Source organism: Mesocricetus auratus, unplaced genomic scaffold (assembly GCF_017639785.1).
Source record: "Mesocricetus auratus isolate SY011 unplaced genomic scaffold, BCM_Maur_2.0 Super-Scaffold_100007, whole genome shotgun sequence".
NCBI lineage: Eukaryota > Metazoa > Chordata > Mammalia > Rodentia > Cricetidae > Mesocricetus > Mesocricetus auratus.
The window spans coordinates 3,390,164-3,409,380 of NW_024429191.1; the positions used below are offsets into that span (position 1 = coordinate 3,390,164).

Here is a 19,217-nt window from a genome sequence, read left to right on the forward strand (position 1 = left end):
AATACAAAATACTGTGATTATCTTCAAGCTGTGTATAAGGTGTGTCAGAAACAAATATATGAATTCTGTCTTAGCTTGGTATCCATCTCAAAGTTATCTCTATGTACAGTCAAGAATCCCCCAAACTGAAATGTAAAACACTTCTGGTCCCAAGCACATTGGACAAGGGATATTCAGCCAGGAGTAGGCCTCTTTATCCACCTTGTTTTCTTTCTTTTTAATTTACATATTTGAGTGTGTGTGATTTTTGCAGGCACACCCACATCTGTCATGGCAAGAGTGGAATTCAGAGGACAACATGCGGTTTTACTATGTGAGTCCTGTCGATGGAATTCAGGTCATAGAACTTGGTGACAAGCACCTTTGCCCACTCAGCCATTTTGCTGGCTTTGTCTGCCTAGGTTTTGAACTCAGCAGAGGAATCAGGGTTGGCTGTGTCCTTGCACTTTTTTTGTGGACTGACTGGGCATTTTTGCAAGTCAGGAAGAGTCAGAGAAGGTTTTTTGTTTTCTTGCCAGTGCAAGCTGCTCAACAATGTGAGAATTTAGTGTGACTAGTGCCCCCCCCCCCCAACTCAGGGTGACCGGGTAAGGGGCTGATTCTGGTGTGTCAGGTGCTACTTTGTGATCTGGCAGTCGGATGATCCTGGATGGGGAAACATTCAAGCCTGTGAGATGTTTTTGTTGTTTGTGACAGTGTCTCTATGTGGTCCTGGCTGGCTTGGAACTGGCTATGCTTCCAACTCACAAGAGATCCTCCTGCCTCTGCTTTCTAAGTTCTAGAATTAAAGGCATACACCACCACAATGGGCAGTCTTTTACTTTGTAAAATCCATGTTTAAATGTATTTTTAATAAACCACGATACCTGAATACCAAGTCAGCTGGTATTCAGCCTTAAGTAAGTTTTCTTCTCTTCAAATCTCTAGTACTTAAAAAGTCGTTTTGTAACTTTTGACTCCTGAAGCCTTAGAAGATAGAGGCAGGAGGATCAAGGAGTTCCAGGCCAGCTTGGAGTAACTGAGACTCGGTTTTCAAACGACAAAAAGAAAGGAGAGGAGAGTAGTCTTTCTGAGTGGACGATCGTGGCTAACCTAGCAAGGAAATAGATTTTGGAGTAGGTGAGATCCGAAGAACTACACTTTACCTTATTGCATTTGGGGTGCAAAAAAGTTAAGTTCTCTCACGTATTCTCTCTCGGGCAAAAAGAGGGACCGGTTAAGGGTGGTAAAAAAGGCGGCGAGTCTTAGGCTCTGGGTCGGCCCAGTTCCCCCGGGGAACTCTCCCCTCGGCGGGTCTGAGCCCTGCCGCCTCGCTGAGGAGGACGAAGAGCCGGGCTCCAGCAGGACGGACGGCGGGCGCCCAGAGCCGCAGCGCAGAGCGGGGCGGGCGCTCCTCGGCGGCGGCGGGCGGGCCGCTCCCCGCTCCGCCTCCCGCTCCGCCTCCTGCTCCGCCCGCAGCCCGCCCTCGTCTCGCTCGCCCCGCTCTCGCCCCCCATGCGGATGTGACATTTCACGCCGCCGCCATTTTGAGAGCGAGCCGAGCCGAGCCGAGCCGCCGGGCGCCGCATCCGCTGCCGGAGCCCCGACGACGACGCCGAGGAGGCGGAGGCCTCAGCACCCAGAGCGCGGCCGGCCCGTCGCCCGCCCGCGCAGCCTCAGCAGTCTCCGCAGCAGCCAGCACCAGGGCCCGCAGGCTCGCCGCGGCCCGCCGGGCCTCCAGTCTTCCGCGCCCGGCCCGAGGCGGGACTGACTCCGCGGCCCCCTCCCGGCCGCCCTCCGCCCCCGGCCGACCCGCGGCCCCGCAGCCCCGGCCCCGGCGGCGGGAGGCGGGCCCTGCGGCGGCGGCGGCGGCAGCGGCGGCCGCAGCGAGCGAGGAGGCCGCCCGGCCCGGCCCGCCGGCCGCCCGCCCGCCTCGGCGCCGAGATTGGGCGAATCGCGAGCAAGTACGTGCGCGTCTCCCTGCCGCCGCCGCCGCCGCCGCCCGCCGCGGGCCGCCCCGGGGCCGCCGCCGACGACGCGCGGGAGGAGGAGGAGGAGGCCGCCCCGCCGCCGCCGCCGCCGCCGCCGCCTCGGCTCGCAGCCGCCCGCCCGCCGGGCCCGCAGCCCGGGCCTCCGGCTGCAGGCGAGGCCCAGGCCGCGGCCGACATGAACCACCAACAGCAGCAGCAGCAGCAGAAAGCGGGCGAACAGCAGCTGAGTGAGCCCGAGGACATGGAGATGGAAGGTGAGGCCCGCGGCGGGGCTGGCGCTTTCATTGTGGCCCGGGCGGCCGCGGGAGCCACGCGAGGGCCTCGCCATCTTTATCCAGGCCGGGCTCACGCTCGGCCTGACTCGGGCCGGCACTCCTTGCCCGGCCGGGCTGCACAGTCATGCGGCCCGGCAGGGGGTGGCCCGGACCCCGAGTTAAGTGCATTGTGCAGCGCACGGCCTGCTGGGCACAAAGCACCGGGAGTCGTAAATTAGGACTGAGGTGTGCTGGCTCCAGGCACCCAGGTCGGGAGGCGGGCCCCGGGGACCGTCCCCTTTCCGGGGTGTGTGACTCTGGCATGGCTGGTTGGGCCAGCTCCCCGGCCGCTGAGCTCTGACGGGGTGGGGGCGGGTGCGCCGGGTTCACCTGCACCTGCTTCGGAGCGCGCCCCCCCCAAATAACTTGAACTGCGCCGCCCGGCGTGGCGCTTAATTGCGAAGACACCTGCAAGGCGCGCAGCTGTCCTCAGCCTTTGGACTGACTCGGAGTTCGCACCCGGGTCCGCCTAGTTGATAAGTTACCTCTGCTTGTGGAAGAGTTTGGGTACCTGGGTGTAGGTGGTGCTGTCCACATCCGGCCAAGTGTGTGCGCTTGAAACTGTGAAAGTTTCGCCGCACATGGCTGCCTCCAACGGAATCAAACTAGACCCTGGAGGTAACTTAACTCGGCTTTCTACTGGAGCGGCAGGAGTTTATCTTGGTACTGGATTTTATACTGTTAAGAGGAGCTTGGCTGTCTCAGGGTTTGGTGTAAAAGCACAGTCAAGGCGAGGCTTTGACTTGGATCCTACTTGGGCTGTCGTTGGCTAGCATATTTTATTTTTTGACTTGGTACTTTGGGCAAGTCAAAACAAGTTTGTTCCCTTACCTTCTTTAAGTGGTCAGGCAGGCAGGAGTCCCAGTGAGGGGCATCCGAATTTTACTTTAAGCAATAGAGAGTGGGTTTCATAAATGAATGGAGGGCCTAAGGAAGTTGGTAAAATGTATTTGTTCTGTGTGGTGCTGCATACTTTGGGATGCGAATACTGGTCCATGACTCCTGTGAACAACTTGTATGCCCATCAGTGGGCGTCCATTAAACAATTGTCTGACCATGCTGCAGACGAAAAAGGCCCTTTTAGTGGTAGTTATGAACGGCAGTAATGGGGTTGGGGAAGGAGAGCTGCGTCCATGCCAAGGCCTAGGTTGTTCCCTTAGCCTCAACAAGTCAGTAATTTCGCAGAGCGTCTCGTATGGTTAAACCAAATAGCTGATGAAACTCATTGCTGAGAGAATTGTATATTCTTTCAATGCCGCACTTCGTGCACGTACATCTAAAGAGGAGAATTGGATTTGCACTTGTTTCCGTTTCAAATAGCATCAGATGGAATTACAAAAAGTCTGGTATTGTGGGCATACCCATTTCCCACACAAGTTGTCATAACTGCTTTTCAAGGGTTTTGTATTATGGTGATAAAATTGGACGTTGCTGGATAGCGTATTTCAGATGTAGCCTATACCTGGGAAAAATGTCTATGTGCAAAAGTTTCTAAAGTTTTGCCAAGAGACTAGGGTGACAATCATCACAGCTTTTTCACTCTATATTTGGGCTTTGTGTGTGCTTCCAAGATTTTTCTCATGAAGCCTTCTTTTCCTATCAGAGTTTGCATTTGTGAGTTAACACAGTTTTAGTTGTACTGGGTGCTATTGCTTTCAGTTTTACCGTCCAAGCTCTAATTCTCTAGACAATGCAGTCTTAAAGGGCTGTGATTGTACTTAAAGGGCTGTGATTGTATGAGGTAGTAGTGTCTTGGTGTGTGGGGTGCCCACGGTGTGTTTGTGTGGTGCATGTGCATGTTCATGTGTGTCTCTGTGTTAGGCAATCTATTTTAGCCTTCCCACCCCTTAAATAGGGTACTGTGCCAACTGTTAGGATCAGGAAGAGTAGAAGAATGCTTCTTCCAAATCCTGAATAGTGGAACTGAGTTACCGACTTTGGTAACTCACAAGCCAGACTGTGGATAGGATCTGGAGGAAGTTAATGGCTTGCACCAGCCTTGGCCTGGATTCTGTAGAGCCAGCAGCTGGAGGGTGTCAGTGAGTTCTGACCAACTTGGGAAGGAAGGCTTTGTGAGGAGCAGCCTGCCTGCCTGCCTGCCTGCCTGCCTGCCTGCCTGCCTGTGGGGCAGGGTGGTTTCAGTGGTTAGGGAGGCTGGGAGACTGGTTCTGTTGGTTGTTTTTCCCCCTCCTATCCATAGGTCAGGGCTAGTTTGCTGTCCTCCTGCCTCACTCTGTTGGAGTTACATTTGTTTTTTTACTGATCTCTGCACAGTGCTTGCACATCCGCTAGAGAATTGGTTATTTTTAAAATGCCCTACTATGAGTGGTGAGGAAAGTATAGGGAAAGAGAAAATGAAGGACAGTTTACTTATGTTATAACCATAACCTCAGGCCAGAAAAGCAGCTTGTCCTGGGAAGTGGAAGGTTCAGGGTCCCTGCCTAGTAGATGTAAGTAGGGATGCATTTATATGACAGTTTATTTACTGTCAAGTTTCAGTGGCTAATAAGGCCCCTCCCTAATCTGAAGAGGTGACTTACATATAAGACTGGTTGGTGGCAATCTTGTTGGACACACAAGCTTTTCTGAGGCTTTAATTGTACCTCAGAGTAGCTAATGGGAGAAAGTGCTCTTCTCTGGGGTGGCACTTAGTACTGTTTCAGAATATAATATCTGGCTGTCAGGAGCAAATCTAGAGACCACTGCAACTGACCCTGAGGGGTTCGGAAGTGGTAGGCCCCCTTTCACATCTGCGTGGGCAGATCGAGCTTCAAGACATCTTTTTTGGATGTTTGTGTGAAAAGGTGAGTTCTTGGGCAAGTTCACCGGTATAGACTGGCTGGCTATGTCACTTCCTAAAGTAAGGTTTCTTGCATTGGACTGGAGGTGCACCTTCCTTATGCACCTTATCTTTACTTTATGTTCATGGGTGTTTTGCCTGCGTATGTGTGTGAGGGTGCCAGACTTTCTGGAACTGGAGTTAGACAGTTGTGAGCTGGGACTTGAACCCAGGACCTCTGGAAGAGCTGCCAGTGGTCTTATCTGCTGAGCTATCTCCAGGTGGAGCTTACAGTAGAGGAAAAATTCTCCTGGGCCCAGAAGCCTGCCCCTCTGATGCCAGCCATTCAGGTTTGCATGTTGCAGAGCTGCTCTTTCAGCCTGTGGGCTGCTCCCAGTCTTCTCAGCCTGCCTGCTGCTTAGTGTGTCCTCTGCAAGTGGGGATAACAACACAGCTGGGGAGGTCATTAAGTCAGTTCACAGTTGGGCAGAATTGGCTAGGTTTATTGAGAATTTATGTTTAGTTGCTATGTGATCTCCTGCCTGTTGTTGCTTAAGTTATGGATGCCTCAGTTTCTGCATCCTAGGAAAAAGTCATCTGTATCTGTCAAGGTTGTGCTGAAACCAGTGTCACCAGTCATGTCTTCGACAGGCACAGGGTAGAAGCACAGATGTGCCCTGAACGTTGAAGCTTTGTGGGCAGACTTGCAGCTGAGGAGAGGAAACACATCAGAGGTGAGGCATGCAGAAATGCCTGCTTGTAATTATATCTTTGCACAATGGGGCAATGACCCAATATCAGTTTAGGCAGTGTTAATTCTTGAACCCCTGGTTCGATCAGTTTCCACGGTAACTTATGGAGTGTGACAGACACCATGATTTTGATGGCCAGTAATAGGCATATAGAATTAAAGGTAAAAATTAGGAGAAAACTAAAAGGATGATAGAAGCTGAGCAGATGTGCTGTCTGGATACATTTGTTCTGGAGGTCTGAAGCAGCTTGATGGCCTCTTCGGTTTAGTCTTTTTTTGTTGCTTTGAGACAGGGTCTAATTGTAGCACAGGCTGGGTTTGAATATCCTGACCTTTTGTGGCTGCCTCCTGAGTTCTTGAGATTCCAGGTATGCCCCACCACACATGATTTTTTTTTTTGAAGTGTTATTCCTAGTCTTGTGTGGCAGCAGGAAGACAGGTCACCAGGCCTCCAGACTTAGGAGGAAGGCTTACGTTTTTTTGTGGGTCCCAGGTTTTCCAGTCACCATCTTAAATGGAGTCCTTGTTGGGACTTTTGCAGTGTCCCTCTTTCTGGTTTGTTACTGAAAAAACACTATCTCTGTAACTGTTTGCCCTGCCCTATGAGAAGGAAGAAAAGGTAGATACTCCAGGAAGATGGCTAATAACATAAATAAGAGCTGGGCAAATGGCACTTGGGAGGCAGAGAGAGGCAGGAGAATCACAAATTCTAGGCTGTCATGGGCTACATACTGAAATTTCCACTTGGTTTCCCATATAACACCAAGCCACTTAGATGCTTATTGTTCCTAAAAGCATTGCAGGTTGTCTTAGTCACATCCCTTGGAAAGGAGCCACAGGGACCTTTTTTATTTTTGTTCTACCTGCTCCAGCCATTTGTGCACTACTGTGTTGTTAAAAATGACCACCTCAGAATCCTCTGGCTTACTGGAGATGGAGATGCACAGGAACTACAGTTTTCAAGGAACTTAGGCTAGACAGTGTAGGCAGCCGGTGGGGAGCTGGAGCCGTAAGCAATACTGTTATAGCTAGCTAGCTAGCTGATTCTGCTTCATTACCTTTTATTGGAAGTTACATAGAGAAACAAGCCTTTCCTGCTCCCTCAGCAGTTCACTGGGCTTTTCTAGACCTTCATAAGGTCTCCTGAAGGCTGCTTTTGAGTGTTTCCTAAGTTTACTTATGTTACTGCTTCCAGTTTTTAGAAGAGTAATACTGGATATTGCTGTTTATTCTCCAAGCTGGGGTAGAACCCTGGGGACCAAGGTTGAAACGGTATTTCTTCACAGTGGTGGGTGTTAAATGTCACTGCTTCATTAAGTACTTGTTCTGAACTAGTATGTATGGACTTCATAAAGTTGGCAGAAAGACAATTTGAGGACAATACACTGCCCTGGACTGGGACAAGGTGATGGACACTTAGAGAGGGACTAGCAGTGACCCAGACAGGAAGGGTGGATGCCTAGGAGACTTCTGTCCTGAGAAATGAGAGTACGTGTGCTGGAAGGGCAGTGCCTCGCCCAAACCGAGGCGGGCTGTGGCCAAAGCTGGGCCTGGGTACTCTGAGCTGTGCCTTTCCTGTGTTTTGTGAATTCAGTTCTTAGATCAACATGTCAAGGGTAGAGTTCACTGCTGAGTCACAGCTGTTGATAGATGCCCAGGTGTCTTGTTAACAGCTTATGTATCTGATTGACAGAAGCTTCAAATTCATTGGTGTTTAAAACCTGGGAACCAGCCAGTGTGGTGTTCTCATTATTTTGGGTAATGAGAATGTAAAAGATCAAGGAGGATCCTTGTAGAAACAGGACAGTTCTGTGTGACTCACTGCCTGCTGCAGATAGTAAAACCTGGGTCCTTGGTTTTGACCTCGGACCAGTGGCTAAGGTTCCCTGACAAGTCCTGTGCTGGAAGAACAGAGCCTTATGTTAGATGTCAGCCCCAGGCTATTCTGCCCGGGAAAGGCCTGTTTCTGAGTGACTAGCACATCACTAGAAGAGTGCTGATTGAATTCTATAGGGTGGCTTCTCTTGTAGAGTATTGAATTTACATCCCACAGGTCTTGGATAGTGAGTGACCTTTTCGCCACCTACCCATGGTACCTTCAGAAACAGTTGAGAGCCATCACTGAAAACACATGATACTGCTATGCATGTGTAGGCTGAGCCAACCTACAGTCCCTAGAAACTGGCTGTGGGCCACTGCCTGGGTTGCAAGTGTGTTTCATCAATATCACTTTGGGAAATAATTTGCATTTGAAGACTCTTAACTGATTCCAGCTTTAAAACAACATGTAGCATTTGGCATGTGTATGCCAGCTTAGGTCAGCACCGTATTGGGGGAGGGGCTTCTGTGGGAATCCTTAAGTTTTCTATTTAAGTGGGAATCTGTTTCATCAAGCCAACTGAAGTAGTGAAAAATATTCCTGTCCATGTTGCACCCCTCCCCCCTTGCTGCTGCTATCTACCTAATTGCCTATCCATCTAGGCATAGTTTTTGTGTAGCCCTGACTGTGGAACTTGCTGTGTAGAACAGGCTGGACTAAAACTCACAGAGACCCACTTGCTTCTGCCTTTTTGCGGTGATTAAAAGTGTGCCCCATTATGCCCGGCTGTTTGTATTTTCAAGAATTAGTATGTGTGTGAGTGCACACCGTGACACCATGTGGAGGTCAGGACAAATGTATGGAATTGGTTCTCTTCCCATGTTTATGTGGATGGAACTTGGGGTGTCAGGCTTGTGTGTGGCACTGTATTTTGTGTGTGCATCACGTTGGGAGGCATGCACACTACAATGCTGTAGAAGCAGTTCTTCTGCTTCAGCCTTCCGGGCTAAGATTACAAATGTGAGCTGCCACACCAGTCTCACTGCTATTTTACAACCATCTTAGAATTTCTCCCCAAGTGAATCCCCCATCTTTCCCTCTTGTACTTCTAAAGGTGAAGGGAAATGAACTTAATTGCTGACCTTGAACATCCTTATGTAGATGTGAAGTGGGGGTTGAGTGGTTTTGGCTGACCCCTGCTCTCCAAGCCTCTTGGTGCTGCTAATGATGAGAACAAACTTGGCTTTACATTTTGAAACTGGACCTTGCTATGTAGACCAGGCAGGTCTTGAACATACAGCACTCATCTGTGACAAGCATTCAGCACAGCACCCAGTTTCCATTTTTATATAATGACCACGGAAGTGGAGGTTAAGGGTTAAAAAGACTCCTAAGAGGGGCTGGAGAGGTGGCTCAGAGGTTAAGAGCACTGGCTGCTCTTCCAGAGGTCCTGAGTTCAATTCTCAGCAACCACATGGTGGCTCACAAACATCTGTAATGAAATCTGGTGCCCTCTTCTGGTGCTCAGTCATATGTGCAGGCAGGATGCTGTATACGTAATAAAATTTTTTGTTTATAAAATATAAAAGACTCCTCGGGAAAAAAAAAAAACGTCCTAAGAATCTGACCACACACCTGGCAGCTCTGCACAGCATCCTTATAGTGATCAAAGTTAGAGATTTTCAAGTGTTGGTGGCCTATGTATCAAAATAATGGAGAATGCAGATATAGAACATAGTATTAACACAGCTTTATTGTCCAGTATTAACCTAACCAACTTGGTGGGATTGGTTTCTTGCTTAGGTGTTTCTGAGGATATTGAAGTCACTCATACATAGTGAAAATTTATGGGTAAATGGTTCTTTTTCATTGAATAGTGTAGAACAGGGTGTATAAGACTGAAGCGGTAAGATTTCTTTAAAATTTCCGGAGCAGTGGACAATGCTGTATAGAAACATAATGCAGTCAAATTAACTAAGTAATATGGTCATAAAATACAAGTCTTGCTGGGTGGTGGTGGCAGCACATGCCTTTAATCCCATCACTCAGGAGGCAGAGGCAGCCAGACCTGTGAACCAGAGGCCAGGCTGGTTCACATACATAGTGAATTCTGGAGTGTAGAGAGATTCTGCCTCAAAAATAAATACAGAAAGTACATGTTTAGAGGAAATGATTATAGGTAGCGAGCGCAGTGCTGGCTGCTGGGGTATTGTGCCCTTTTCCCTTCTGGAGAGCCCCTATCCCGCCAGGCATGCTTGTGTGCCTTCAGCATCTACCAGTTTTTGGATTCTGACCTGCCTGTGCTGAACTTCCCATGTGAATGGGGCTGTGGAATTTGGCATCTTGTTGGCTTCTCTTAGCATTGTGTCCTCAGGGTTCATCCTGTCTGCACTGTGATGGAGCTTAGTTCTTTGAGTGGAAAATAGTTCAAGAGCTGTGAATCCTCACCATGATTTATACAAGATCAAAATCCTGTAGATTCTCATGACTCTCATCATCATTTTCTTTCTTTGGAGACCTAGTCCCACTTTTTAGCCCTTGGCTAGCCTGGAAATCACTATATAGACCAGGATGACCTGGAACTCAGATCTCAGTATTTCTGTCTCCTGTGAGTAAAGACATGGCCTACATTGTGTGTGTGTGTGTGTGTGTGTGTGTGTGTGTGTGTGTGTGTGTGTGTGTGTGAGCAGAGGAAATGTGGGTTTTTTTTTTTTTTACGGGAAAGTAAGAGAGAACTCCTTAGGATGGACTCCATTGGAGGAATTCCTAGCTACATTTTTAAAAAATTATTGCTGGAACTAAAGATCAGGCAAAGTAGCTCCTCTTCTGAAAGACTTGGGTTTGGTTCCTAGCACCTACATGACAACTCCATCTGTAACTCCAGTTCTAGTGGACTCCCCACCTCTTGATCATCCTAGCCACAAGGTACTCATGTGGTACATAGACATGTATTTAGGCAAAACACCCATGCCAAAAATAAAAAATAAATCTTCAAAACCTACATTTGACAATAGCAAGTTGTTCCCCAAGTTACCATAGTAAGACACTTTGCACACGTCTGTCTGTCTGTCTGTCTGTCTGTCTGTCTGTCTCTATCTATCTATCTATCTATCTATCTATCTATCTATCTATCTGTATCTGTATCTGTATCTGTATCTGTATCTGTATCTATATGGACTGGCTTGATGACAACCACCAAGCAAGGTCCCGAGTTTGATCCTCAGGACACACGTGGTGGATGGAAAGAATAATTTCTGCAGGTTTTTCTCTCACCTCTAGCCCATGCCTTACCGCCTGTGCCTCTACCCAAACATAATAAAGGAGTACATGTTAGAAAATTGTCACTGTGGTCCAAAGAAAGTGTATTCACAGCATGTGTAGGGAGATCAGATCACTTTAGTGGGTTGGTGTCCTGTTCCTACCCCATCCCGTTTTTTTCAGACAGGGTTTCCCTATGGCCTTGGCTCTTCTAGAAGTCATTGTATAGACTAGAGTGGAGATATGTTTTTGCAGTGCTGGGATTAAAGGTATGTAGTACCACACCCAGAGATGGGCTCTCTTGTTTCGGCCACCTTGCTCAATTACTTCAGGCTAGCTGGCCTGGGCACTTTGGGGATTTATATTTTCCCATCTCTCTGTTGGAGTACCATGATTACAGGTGGGCTCCTGAGTCTAACATTTTGGGTTTGGGGGATATGAACTGAGATGGTCATATGTTTTGTGCAAGAGCTTACCCACTGGGCTGGAGAGATGGCTCAGCAGTTAAGAGCACTCACTGTTCTTCCAGGGGTCTTGAGTTCAATTCCCAGCAACCACATGGTGGCTCACAACCACCTTGAATGAGATCTGGTGCACTCCGCTGGCCTGCAGGCCAATAAATAAATAAAATATTAAAAAAAAAGAGCTTACCCACTGAACTGTCTTCCAAACTGGTTTTGTTTTCTTTCTCTACCTACAGACCACTTGCTTTATATCATTCATTAAAGAGACTGTCTTCTTTCCTTGAGTTCTGTTTACTGAGTATCATTGCCCAGCCTGATCTAGAACTCAGGTCCTCCTGCTGCAGTCTCTGACCTGTTTGGATCACAGGTCTGCATTGTTGTGCTTTATTTTTGTCAGAATCCAACAATCCTGTTAATGACTGCATCTGGGTTCTCTTCTGTTCTTCATGTTCTCCAAAGGATCCTCTTTGTTAACAGTGCATCTTATTACAGCTGCTGAGTGACTCTGGTATTGAGTGAAGGATTTCTTATTACTACTCATGTTCCTTTTCCAAGTAGTTTTGCTTATCTGTTTCTGTGTATAACTGTTAGCAATAGCTTCTTGTAGCTGTAGAAATACCAATTTGACAGAATTTGTGTTGCAAAGTGATAAGTGTACTCTTGAATTAATTTGTATTTATGGACATATGCATGTGTGGGAGTTGCAGGCCAGAGGGGACCCCGGGTCTTCCTCTTCCACTTTCTGTCTATCTCTTTGAATCTGCTCTTGCATTTTTTTCATGAAGGCTCAAAGCTACCAAGTCCCAGTAAGCTCTTTTGTTTCCTCCCCCACACAACTGGAATTAGAAAGTGTGCCTAGTTTGTTACCTGGGTTCTGGGATTCAGATTCTGGGTCATCATGATTGCATAACAAGTGCTCATCTACTGAACCTCTTTTTCATTTCCCCTTCCTCCCTCAGCATAGGTTGGCCTAAAGCTTCCCTGTATGCCCAAGGATGATCTTGAACTTCTGATTCTCCTGCCTCCACATCCTGAATGCTGAGATTACAGTAGTGCATTACTGTTCACAAAATGTGTAGTCTCTATTGTCATTCAATGCTTATATGTATGATTTGGGGGACCATGTTTGCCATGTTGAGTATTTCTATTTGTGAGCACTTAAGTGCTCAGTGATTTGACCCCAAAAATGGGGTACTCATGTGCTATGTGGACAGCCAGCGTTGGGCTCACCATTGCTTTGTAATTGCTACCTAGAGTGGCCTCCTTTGACTTTACATTAAAGTCAGGCTTCTTTTGCTGTAAAGTTTTCCCAGTACCTCTGGGTACTAGTTTTTCAGTCCTGAAATGAAAGACAGTATGCTGGGTCTCCAAGGATAGTAACCTGGAATGATGGTCTGTTTGTGTGGCTAAGGATGGGACAGGCAACCTGTGAAGAAAGTGTTAAAAAAAAAAAAGAAATGAATTTAGATTTCCTCTTAGAGTCTTACCCTAATAAAAGAGCCTAAAGTCATTTATTTATTTGCGTTTGGTTTTTCAAGATGGGGTTTATCTGTTTAACAGCCCTGGTGATTGATTTGTAGACCAGGCTGGCCTCAAACTCACAGAGATCCGCTTTCCGCTATCTTTGGAGTGCTGGTATCTTTGAGTGACTTTGAAGGGAAACTAGGTACTATAGGAAGGAGGTTGCTGATTCCAAGGTGGAAAGGAACCTTCTTGGTAGGCCACAGATAGCTTTGGATGTCTGCTGTGCCCCTTTCCCTCATACAAATTGCAAAGGCTATCCAAGGAAGGCCTTGCTTCAGCTAATATTTTAGTTGTGATTTTGGTATTGATGTAGTGTGCATGCACACACTCTTGTAAGTGTGTGCACTATAAACTTACTGCACTCTTTTAAACTCAGGGAGCCAAGCGTAAAAAAGGGAAGATCCTGGTCTGTAGAGATTGTGGGCCAGCTTGGCTCTTCAGGGGTTCATGCCCTGTCTATGCAAGGACAGCTGTGCACTACTCTGTGCACTGTTCCTTTGGCCACTCTAACTCCTGCGTTCCCGCTTCATGCATGCTATGATTTTCCCCCATAGCAGCAGTTCGTTACACACCACAATTAAGCAGTGGAAGTGGATGCAGAGCAGGTATAGTCTGGAAGACACAGATTACAATAAGGATCTCCAGGGATGATAAAGCCAGTGAAAGCCCCAGTTTTAGTTAAGGAATACAAATTACATGTGTCTTTCCTTGGGGTTTCATTCTCATGTAACTAATGTAAATCAGGGTTCTTTTTAGACCATAGAGGTGTTCTATAAAATAGGGTCTATTTCTAGCTTTCAGGCTCCACTGCCTTTAACCCTGTGGGCACTGGCCCCTGAAATGGACTTCCTGCTCTGTGGACAGATGCCTGGAACTACATACCCAGTGCACAAGGCCAAGTTGGACCACTTTAGCTTCGTGAGATCACTAGAGACGACGGTCTTACTGCCAGTGAGATGATCAGAAGAATTCATAGGCTGACTGGGATCTACATCAAATAGAGGTCCACCTTGACAAAGGGAGAGGCAAGCTAGTCAGTTTTCATAAGATCTTTTGCAGAACTGTAGCTTGGAAGGGGTCCCTCTTTCCTGTGATAGACAAGGCAGAAGTCCAAGTACTGAGTACTTCATTCTTTTTTGTTTTTTTTTTTTTTTTTTTTTTTTTTTTTTTGGTTTTACGAGACAGGGTTTCTCTGTTTTGGAGGCTGTCGGTCCAGCCCGGCCTCGAACTCACAGAGATCCGCCTGCCTCTGCCTCCCGAGTGCTGGGATTAAAGGCGTGCGCCACCAATGCCCGGTGAGTACTTCATTCTTGACTATTGGTTCTTCTGTTAGGTCCATAATGTCTTTTCATAGTGTCTTCCTCTCTGCCCATCCGTGATGGGTTCACCTTGGTCTTCAAGGTCCTCCATGGTTGTTGCCCCATTTCCCTCCCACCTTTTGCATCACCCTTGTTCCTGTTCCTTTTGTGGTTTACTGCATCCACCTGGTGTGGGTTATTCTCACCAGGGTTTGTCCACTTCACTGCTGTTCCCCCAAGAATCTTCTCTGGCTCTGGCATGCTAAGTCCAAGTCCTCTGTCTTTAAGCCCAGAGCTCTCCATTGCTGTTTTGTCACTTTTGTGCTGTGCTGGAGGGTTAGTCCTGTGGTCGGTGTTCCAAGCCATTTGGTTATAGCTCTGATCCTAGATATCAGTGTGGTCAGATGTGCCACGGAAAAAGGCTAGCTGATTGTGGAAGCCAGAGAGACTCCTGGTGTTAAAATATTAGAGTGTTGCAGGACCAGGCTGTGTGTTGCATCATTCCAAATAGCCAAAAACCAAAACAAATACCATAAATATACAATCCAGAAAAAAAGCCAGATATCTTCGTCCTCAGAACGAGTACCTGTCTGTGCATCTTGGCCAGATGGTTGTGACTCACCTGTGTGGTGTGAGAATGTTTCTTCCTTAAAAAAAGTGCTTGCTAAACATTGAGAAAGCTTGGAGGCCGGCTGCTGTTGGCACCTGGTCCAGCAGTTCTTTGACTTTAGTTAGGATTGAGCATCCCTTTGTTCATACAGCATTGGTTTTCTTGCTAACTTAATATTGGCTTTTAAGAACTCATCTTTCAAAATCCCAAAATAAAAACAATAGATCTGAAATGCTCCCGGGAGCTTTATTTATAAAACTCCCACAGATCTGGTGAATGGGCACACAGTTGCCCCCCCCCTTTTCCCCTGTCTGGCAGTGAAAAGAAACATGTTGTTACATACTGTAGCATTTACGTAACACTGTTGAAAACACAAAGAGGACCCCCAGCCTACTGAGACAGGCTCTCACTATGTAGCTCTGGCTGTCCTAGAACTGACTAGACTGACCTTGAAATCCAGACATCCTCCTGCCTCTGTGTCCTGAGTGCTGGGATTAAAACTGCACCTCTATGCCCTGCCTAAAATTAAAGACATAATGGTTGCTTAACTCTGGTGCCAGGTTGAGGTTATAAAGAAGTTTCTCAGCAGTTACCGTGGTTGCTGTTCCTCCAGAGAACCTGACTTTGTCTACCAGTCCCCACTGTGATTCTAACCCCAGGGGTCTGATACCCTCTTCTGTCCTCTGACAGGGGGAAGGAGTACATGCATACAAATAATTTTTTTGAAGGACTCTTCTGCTGGAATTGATCTTTTCTGCTTCTCTGGTAGTGGATACAAATCTACACGTATGCTAAAATCATAAAGAACCAACCAAACAAGTAAATGCTGAAAATTCTGTTTAGGATTGGTAGATTTCTGGACCAGGTGTTTTATGTGGTGTCTCCCAGCCCTGCCCCTGCCCCTGCCCCTGCCCCTGCCTCAGGGAAACCAGAAAAAGAATACAGTCTGTCTGCATTGTTTTTTTGATAGAAATCTCATAGTCCAGGCTGACCTCTCATCTTTCTTTGTGCCCCTCCCCCATGCTGATCACCACCCACCACTGTGCTATGTGATTCCCAATGTGGAACCCAGGCCTTTATGAATAGTTTACAAGCACTCTACCAACCAAGCTCCAGTCCAGAATACAATTTTAAAAAGCATGCATATATATGCATGCTTAAAAGCACTTTTGGTACTCAGGCCCAGCACCTTGTGACATGGTCCCTCACTAGTCCAAGTGTGACTTTAATTAGTTGGTGCTTGCTGGATCACATCCCTAGTTGGAGATTTGTTTGTTTTTAGACTATCTGTTCTCCTGTTCCCTAGTGCCATCAATGGGGTACCACCATGACCTTGATTCTTAGGCTTGAGGACTTCAAATAATTAAAAATTTTTGAGTCATTTACATTTACAGAGAATTTAAGAGTTGCTACAGGGAATTCCCTTTTATCTCCTACTTGTTCTCTTCTAGTCTCCCATCAATTCACAGATGTGAAGTTGACCTTAATATATTACTGCTTTTGCGGCTTTACCAGGGTCCTGTAAATGTCTTCTTTCTGGTTCTGTGGTCACTTTACCTTATGAATTGATGAGGTTTTTAGAATATATTTCTTGTCCTAAAAACAAGAATTTTGCAGGATGCTTTAAAAAAAAATGGAATGTTGAGGTGTACAGCTCCTGGAGATTCTATGCATTCACTACGCTGTGGGCGACAGAACCCTCCCTCTCCAGCCCCCCAGACTCGCTGGGCTACAGAGCCATGAGACATGGCTGGGAACTACAGGCTTGGGCAAGAAGGTGATTCAAGACTTCCAGACCAGTACCCACAAGCTCAGTTACCCCTCAAGTGATTTGGGGTTGTCAAGTAATATCAGTCTAAGATATCTATGCAGAACAATGGATCTGTCTTCCTTCCCGTCCCTCTCTCCCTACCCTCTCTATTCTGTCCTTTTATCCCTCAAAATTTCTCACCTTCCTTCTCCCTTTTGTGGCTCAGGAGACTGAACATAAGGCCTCATGAATGTTTTAGGCAAGGAAGGACTCAACATTTAGCTGTGTCCCAAAACCCTCTTTTTGTTGATAGTATCTGTATTAAATAATTGGAATTGAGTTTAAATGTGGGCTGAGGAGAGGAAGGAGGAACCATGTAGATAATACTCCTAAAATTGGAGATGGAGATAAAAATGGCCTGGCCCTAAGGTGTTATATGCCCAGGACCCAAGAATTGGCACTGCTTTGTATTGGTGGGTGGTTACTAGTAGGTTGTTAGCACAGGTTGAAGAGTCTGGAATGGGGTCAGAGTGAGAGATGCTTAGGGCTACAAAGAAAGAGTCTGACACTTGCAGCCAAGGTCACCACATGGTGGTAGTAATACCAGATTGTAATAGTTATTTGGAATATTGGTATGTCTTTTCCTGCCCTTACTCTTTTAGGTTACCACAAGGTTCTTCCCTCCAGACTCTTAATCTCCTATCCAGGGTTGGGACTGAGATGCTAAATTAGTGCTGCCAATTTCCCTAACAGTTGGCAAGTGTTCTTCAGTGAGATGGTAGTTCAGTTATGACATCACAAATGGAGGTGGATGGGAGGAGGCACAGGCCTGCTAAGGAAGGAGGTTTAGACTTTAACTAGCCAAGAAGCTGTGATGATTCTAAAAAGAGGTATTTTTTGCCTTTAATAAACACACAAAATTATACCTCTGATACTCAATGAAAACAGAATCCCTTTTCTAAGTGACACATACATTAAGATGGTGATTGTTTTATATGAAGTTTGGTTTTTGAGGAGGTTGGTGGGAGGGAGTGCTCGTAACTCAGGCTGGGTTAGTGCTCAATCACCGAGCTATATTCCAGTGCCAGGAACATTTTTTTTAACCTAGCCATTTTAGCCATTGAACATTGTCATTGCTGGTTTGATGATTCCTCGTTATTTGTGTTAGAAAATTTGTGTTGTACTGGGGTTCATGTTTGGCCAAATTATAAAATTCCAGTTAGGTACTGGGGAGAGAGCTCAGCAGGTAAATTGTTTGCTGAGCAAGCTTGAGGATCTGAGTTTGGAGCACACATCTGTAACCCCAGTGCTTAGGGCTGTGAGTTGGGGCAGTGGTGAGGCAAGTGAGTCCTGCAGGCTCATTGGGCAGCTGGTGTAATGGAATAGCTGAGAGTAATGTTCGCGGACAGAATACAAAGTGGACAGTGATGGAGAAGAGAACCAGTGTCCACTTCTGACCTTTATATTATGCAAACATGATTGACTACTCATGCCTCTACCCTACCCAAGACAGGAGTGAAATCCCTTATGCAGCCATAACCAGTTCTTCCCGTATGCCTTCGACAGTGAAGGGGCATCTTGGGTGCAGTCCTTACTTACTCTGCACCAGCAAGCTCCTGCATCTTAAGTGTTACATGTTTTGCAGATGAACTTGTTTTTTGAAGAACTTTACAAACTTGGTATTCTGTCTGTCCTTTGGGAGATAGACTTGAGCTGCCTAGGCAGTTAGAGCACTTGTCAGACCAACAAGTGACTATGACATTTTGTAGCTACCAGCCTCAACTCTACCTGTGTTTTGGGGTTAATTGGGGTGCGAGGGCTGGAGAAGATTTCAACTGTAGGGTTCTTCTGTCCCCCTCCCCCCTCCATCTGCCAGCTGTAGATCAACCTTCAAATGTTTCTCTCCAGTCAACATTGCAGGCAGCTCTGCTGCTGTAAAGCAGAGGTGGCATGTGTGCATTCCTCTGATAACAGTATACATGATGTGAGCGTGTAGAGCCATAGCTCTCTTGAACTCAGCCGTTCCCCCCCCCCCACACACACACACAGGGTTTCTCTGTGACTTTGGAGGCTGTCCTGGAACTAGCTTTTGTAGACCAGGCTGGCCTCGAACGCATGCCTGCCTGTGCCTCCCGAGTTCTGGGATTAAAGGTGTGCACTACCAACGCCCAGCCTGAACTCAGTTTTTAGGCAACATAACTTTTGCTGGGAAACTTCAGCTTTAATCCCAGTAAAACCAAAACAGAAACCCTCTTTTCTGAATTTGCTTGTATTTTACTTGGGTTTCAGTGGAACTAGTAAAAGGAAAACCTCTGTTTTCACAGTGACTGGTGGGATACAAAATGTTGAGGGGATGGTTTTATATATATATACACACACACACACACACACACACACACACTTTTTTTTTTTTTTTTTTTTTTTTTTTTGGTTTTTCGAGACAGGGTTTCTCTGTGGCTTTGGAGGCTGTCCTGGAACTAGCTCTTGTAGACCAGGCTGGTCTCGAACTCACAAAGACCCGCCTGTCTCTGCCTCCCGAGTGCTGGGATTAAAGGCGTGTGCCACCAAAGCCCGGCTGGGGATGGTTATATTTGGAAGGATATTTTGAGAGTGGTTTGGCATTTTCACACAAAGCATGTTCAGAGGCATTTGTGATAGCACCAGACATATTGCCAGGTGT

At 46.9% G+C, this 19,217-nt stretch overlaps 1 protein-coding gene across 3 annotated transcripts in view; it reads left to right on the top strand.

Moving 5' to 3' along the window:
* Usp7 (ubiquitin specific peptidase 7) overlaps nt 1-19,217 on the top strand; it is a 69,821-nt gene that overhangs the window by 16,403 nt on the left and 34,201 nt on the right. The window contains exon 1 of one of the 3 annotated variants that reach the window (XM_040748110.1): nt 2,075-2,224. The exons of 1 other annotated variant lie outside the window; for it this stretch is intronic. In XM_040748110.1, coding sequence (XP_040604044.1) covers nt 2,146-2,224 — 79 coding nt within the window. In that variant the 5' untranslated portion in view covers nt 2,075-2,145. Of the gene's footprint in view, nt 1-2,074; nt 2,225-16,518; nt 16,565-19,217 lie in introns of those variants that run through there. One more of the 3 variants, XM_040748111.1, reaches the window with a different exon arrangement.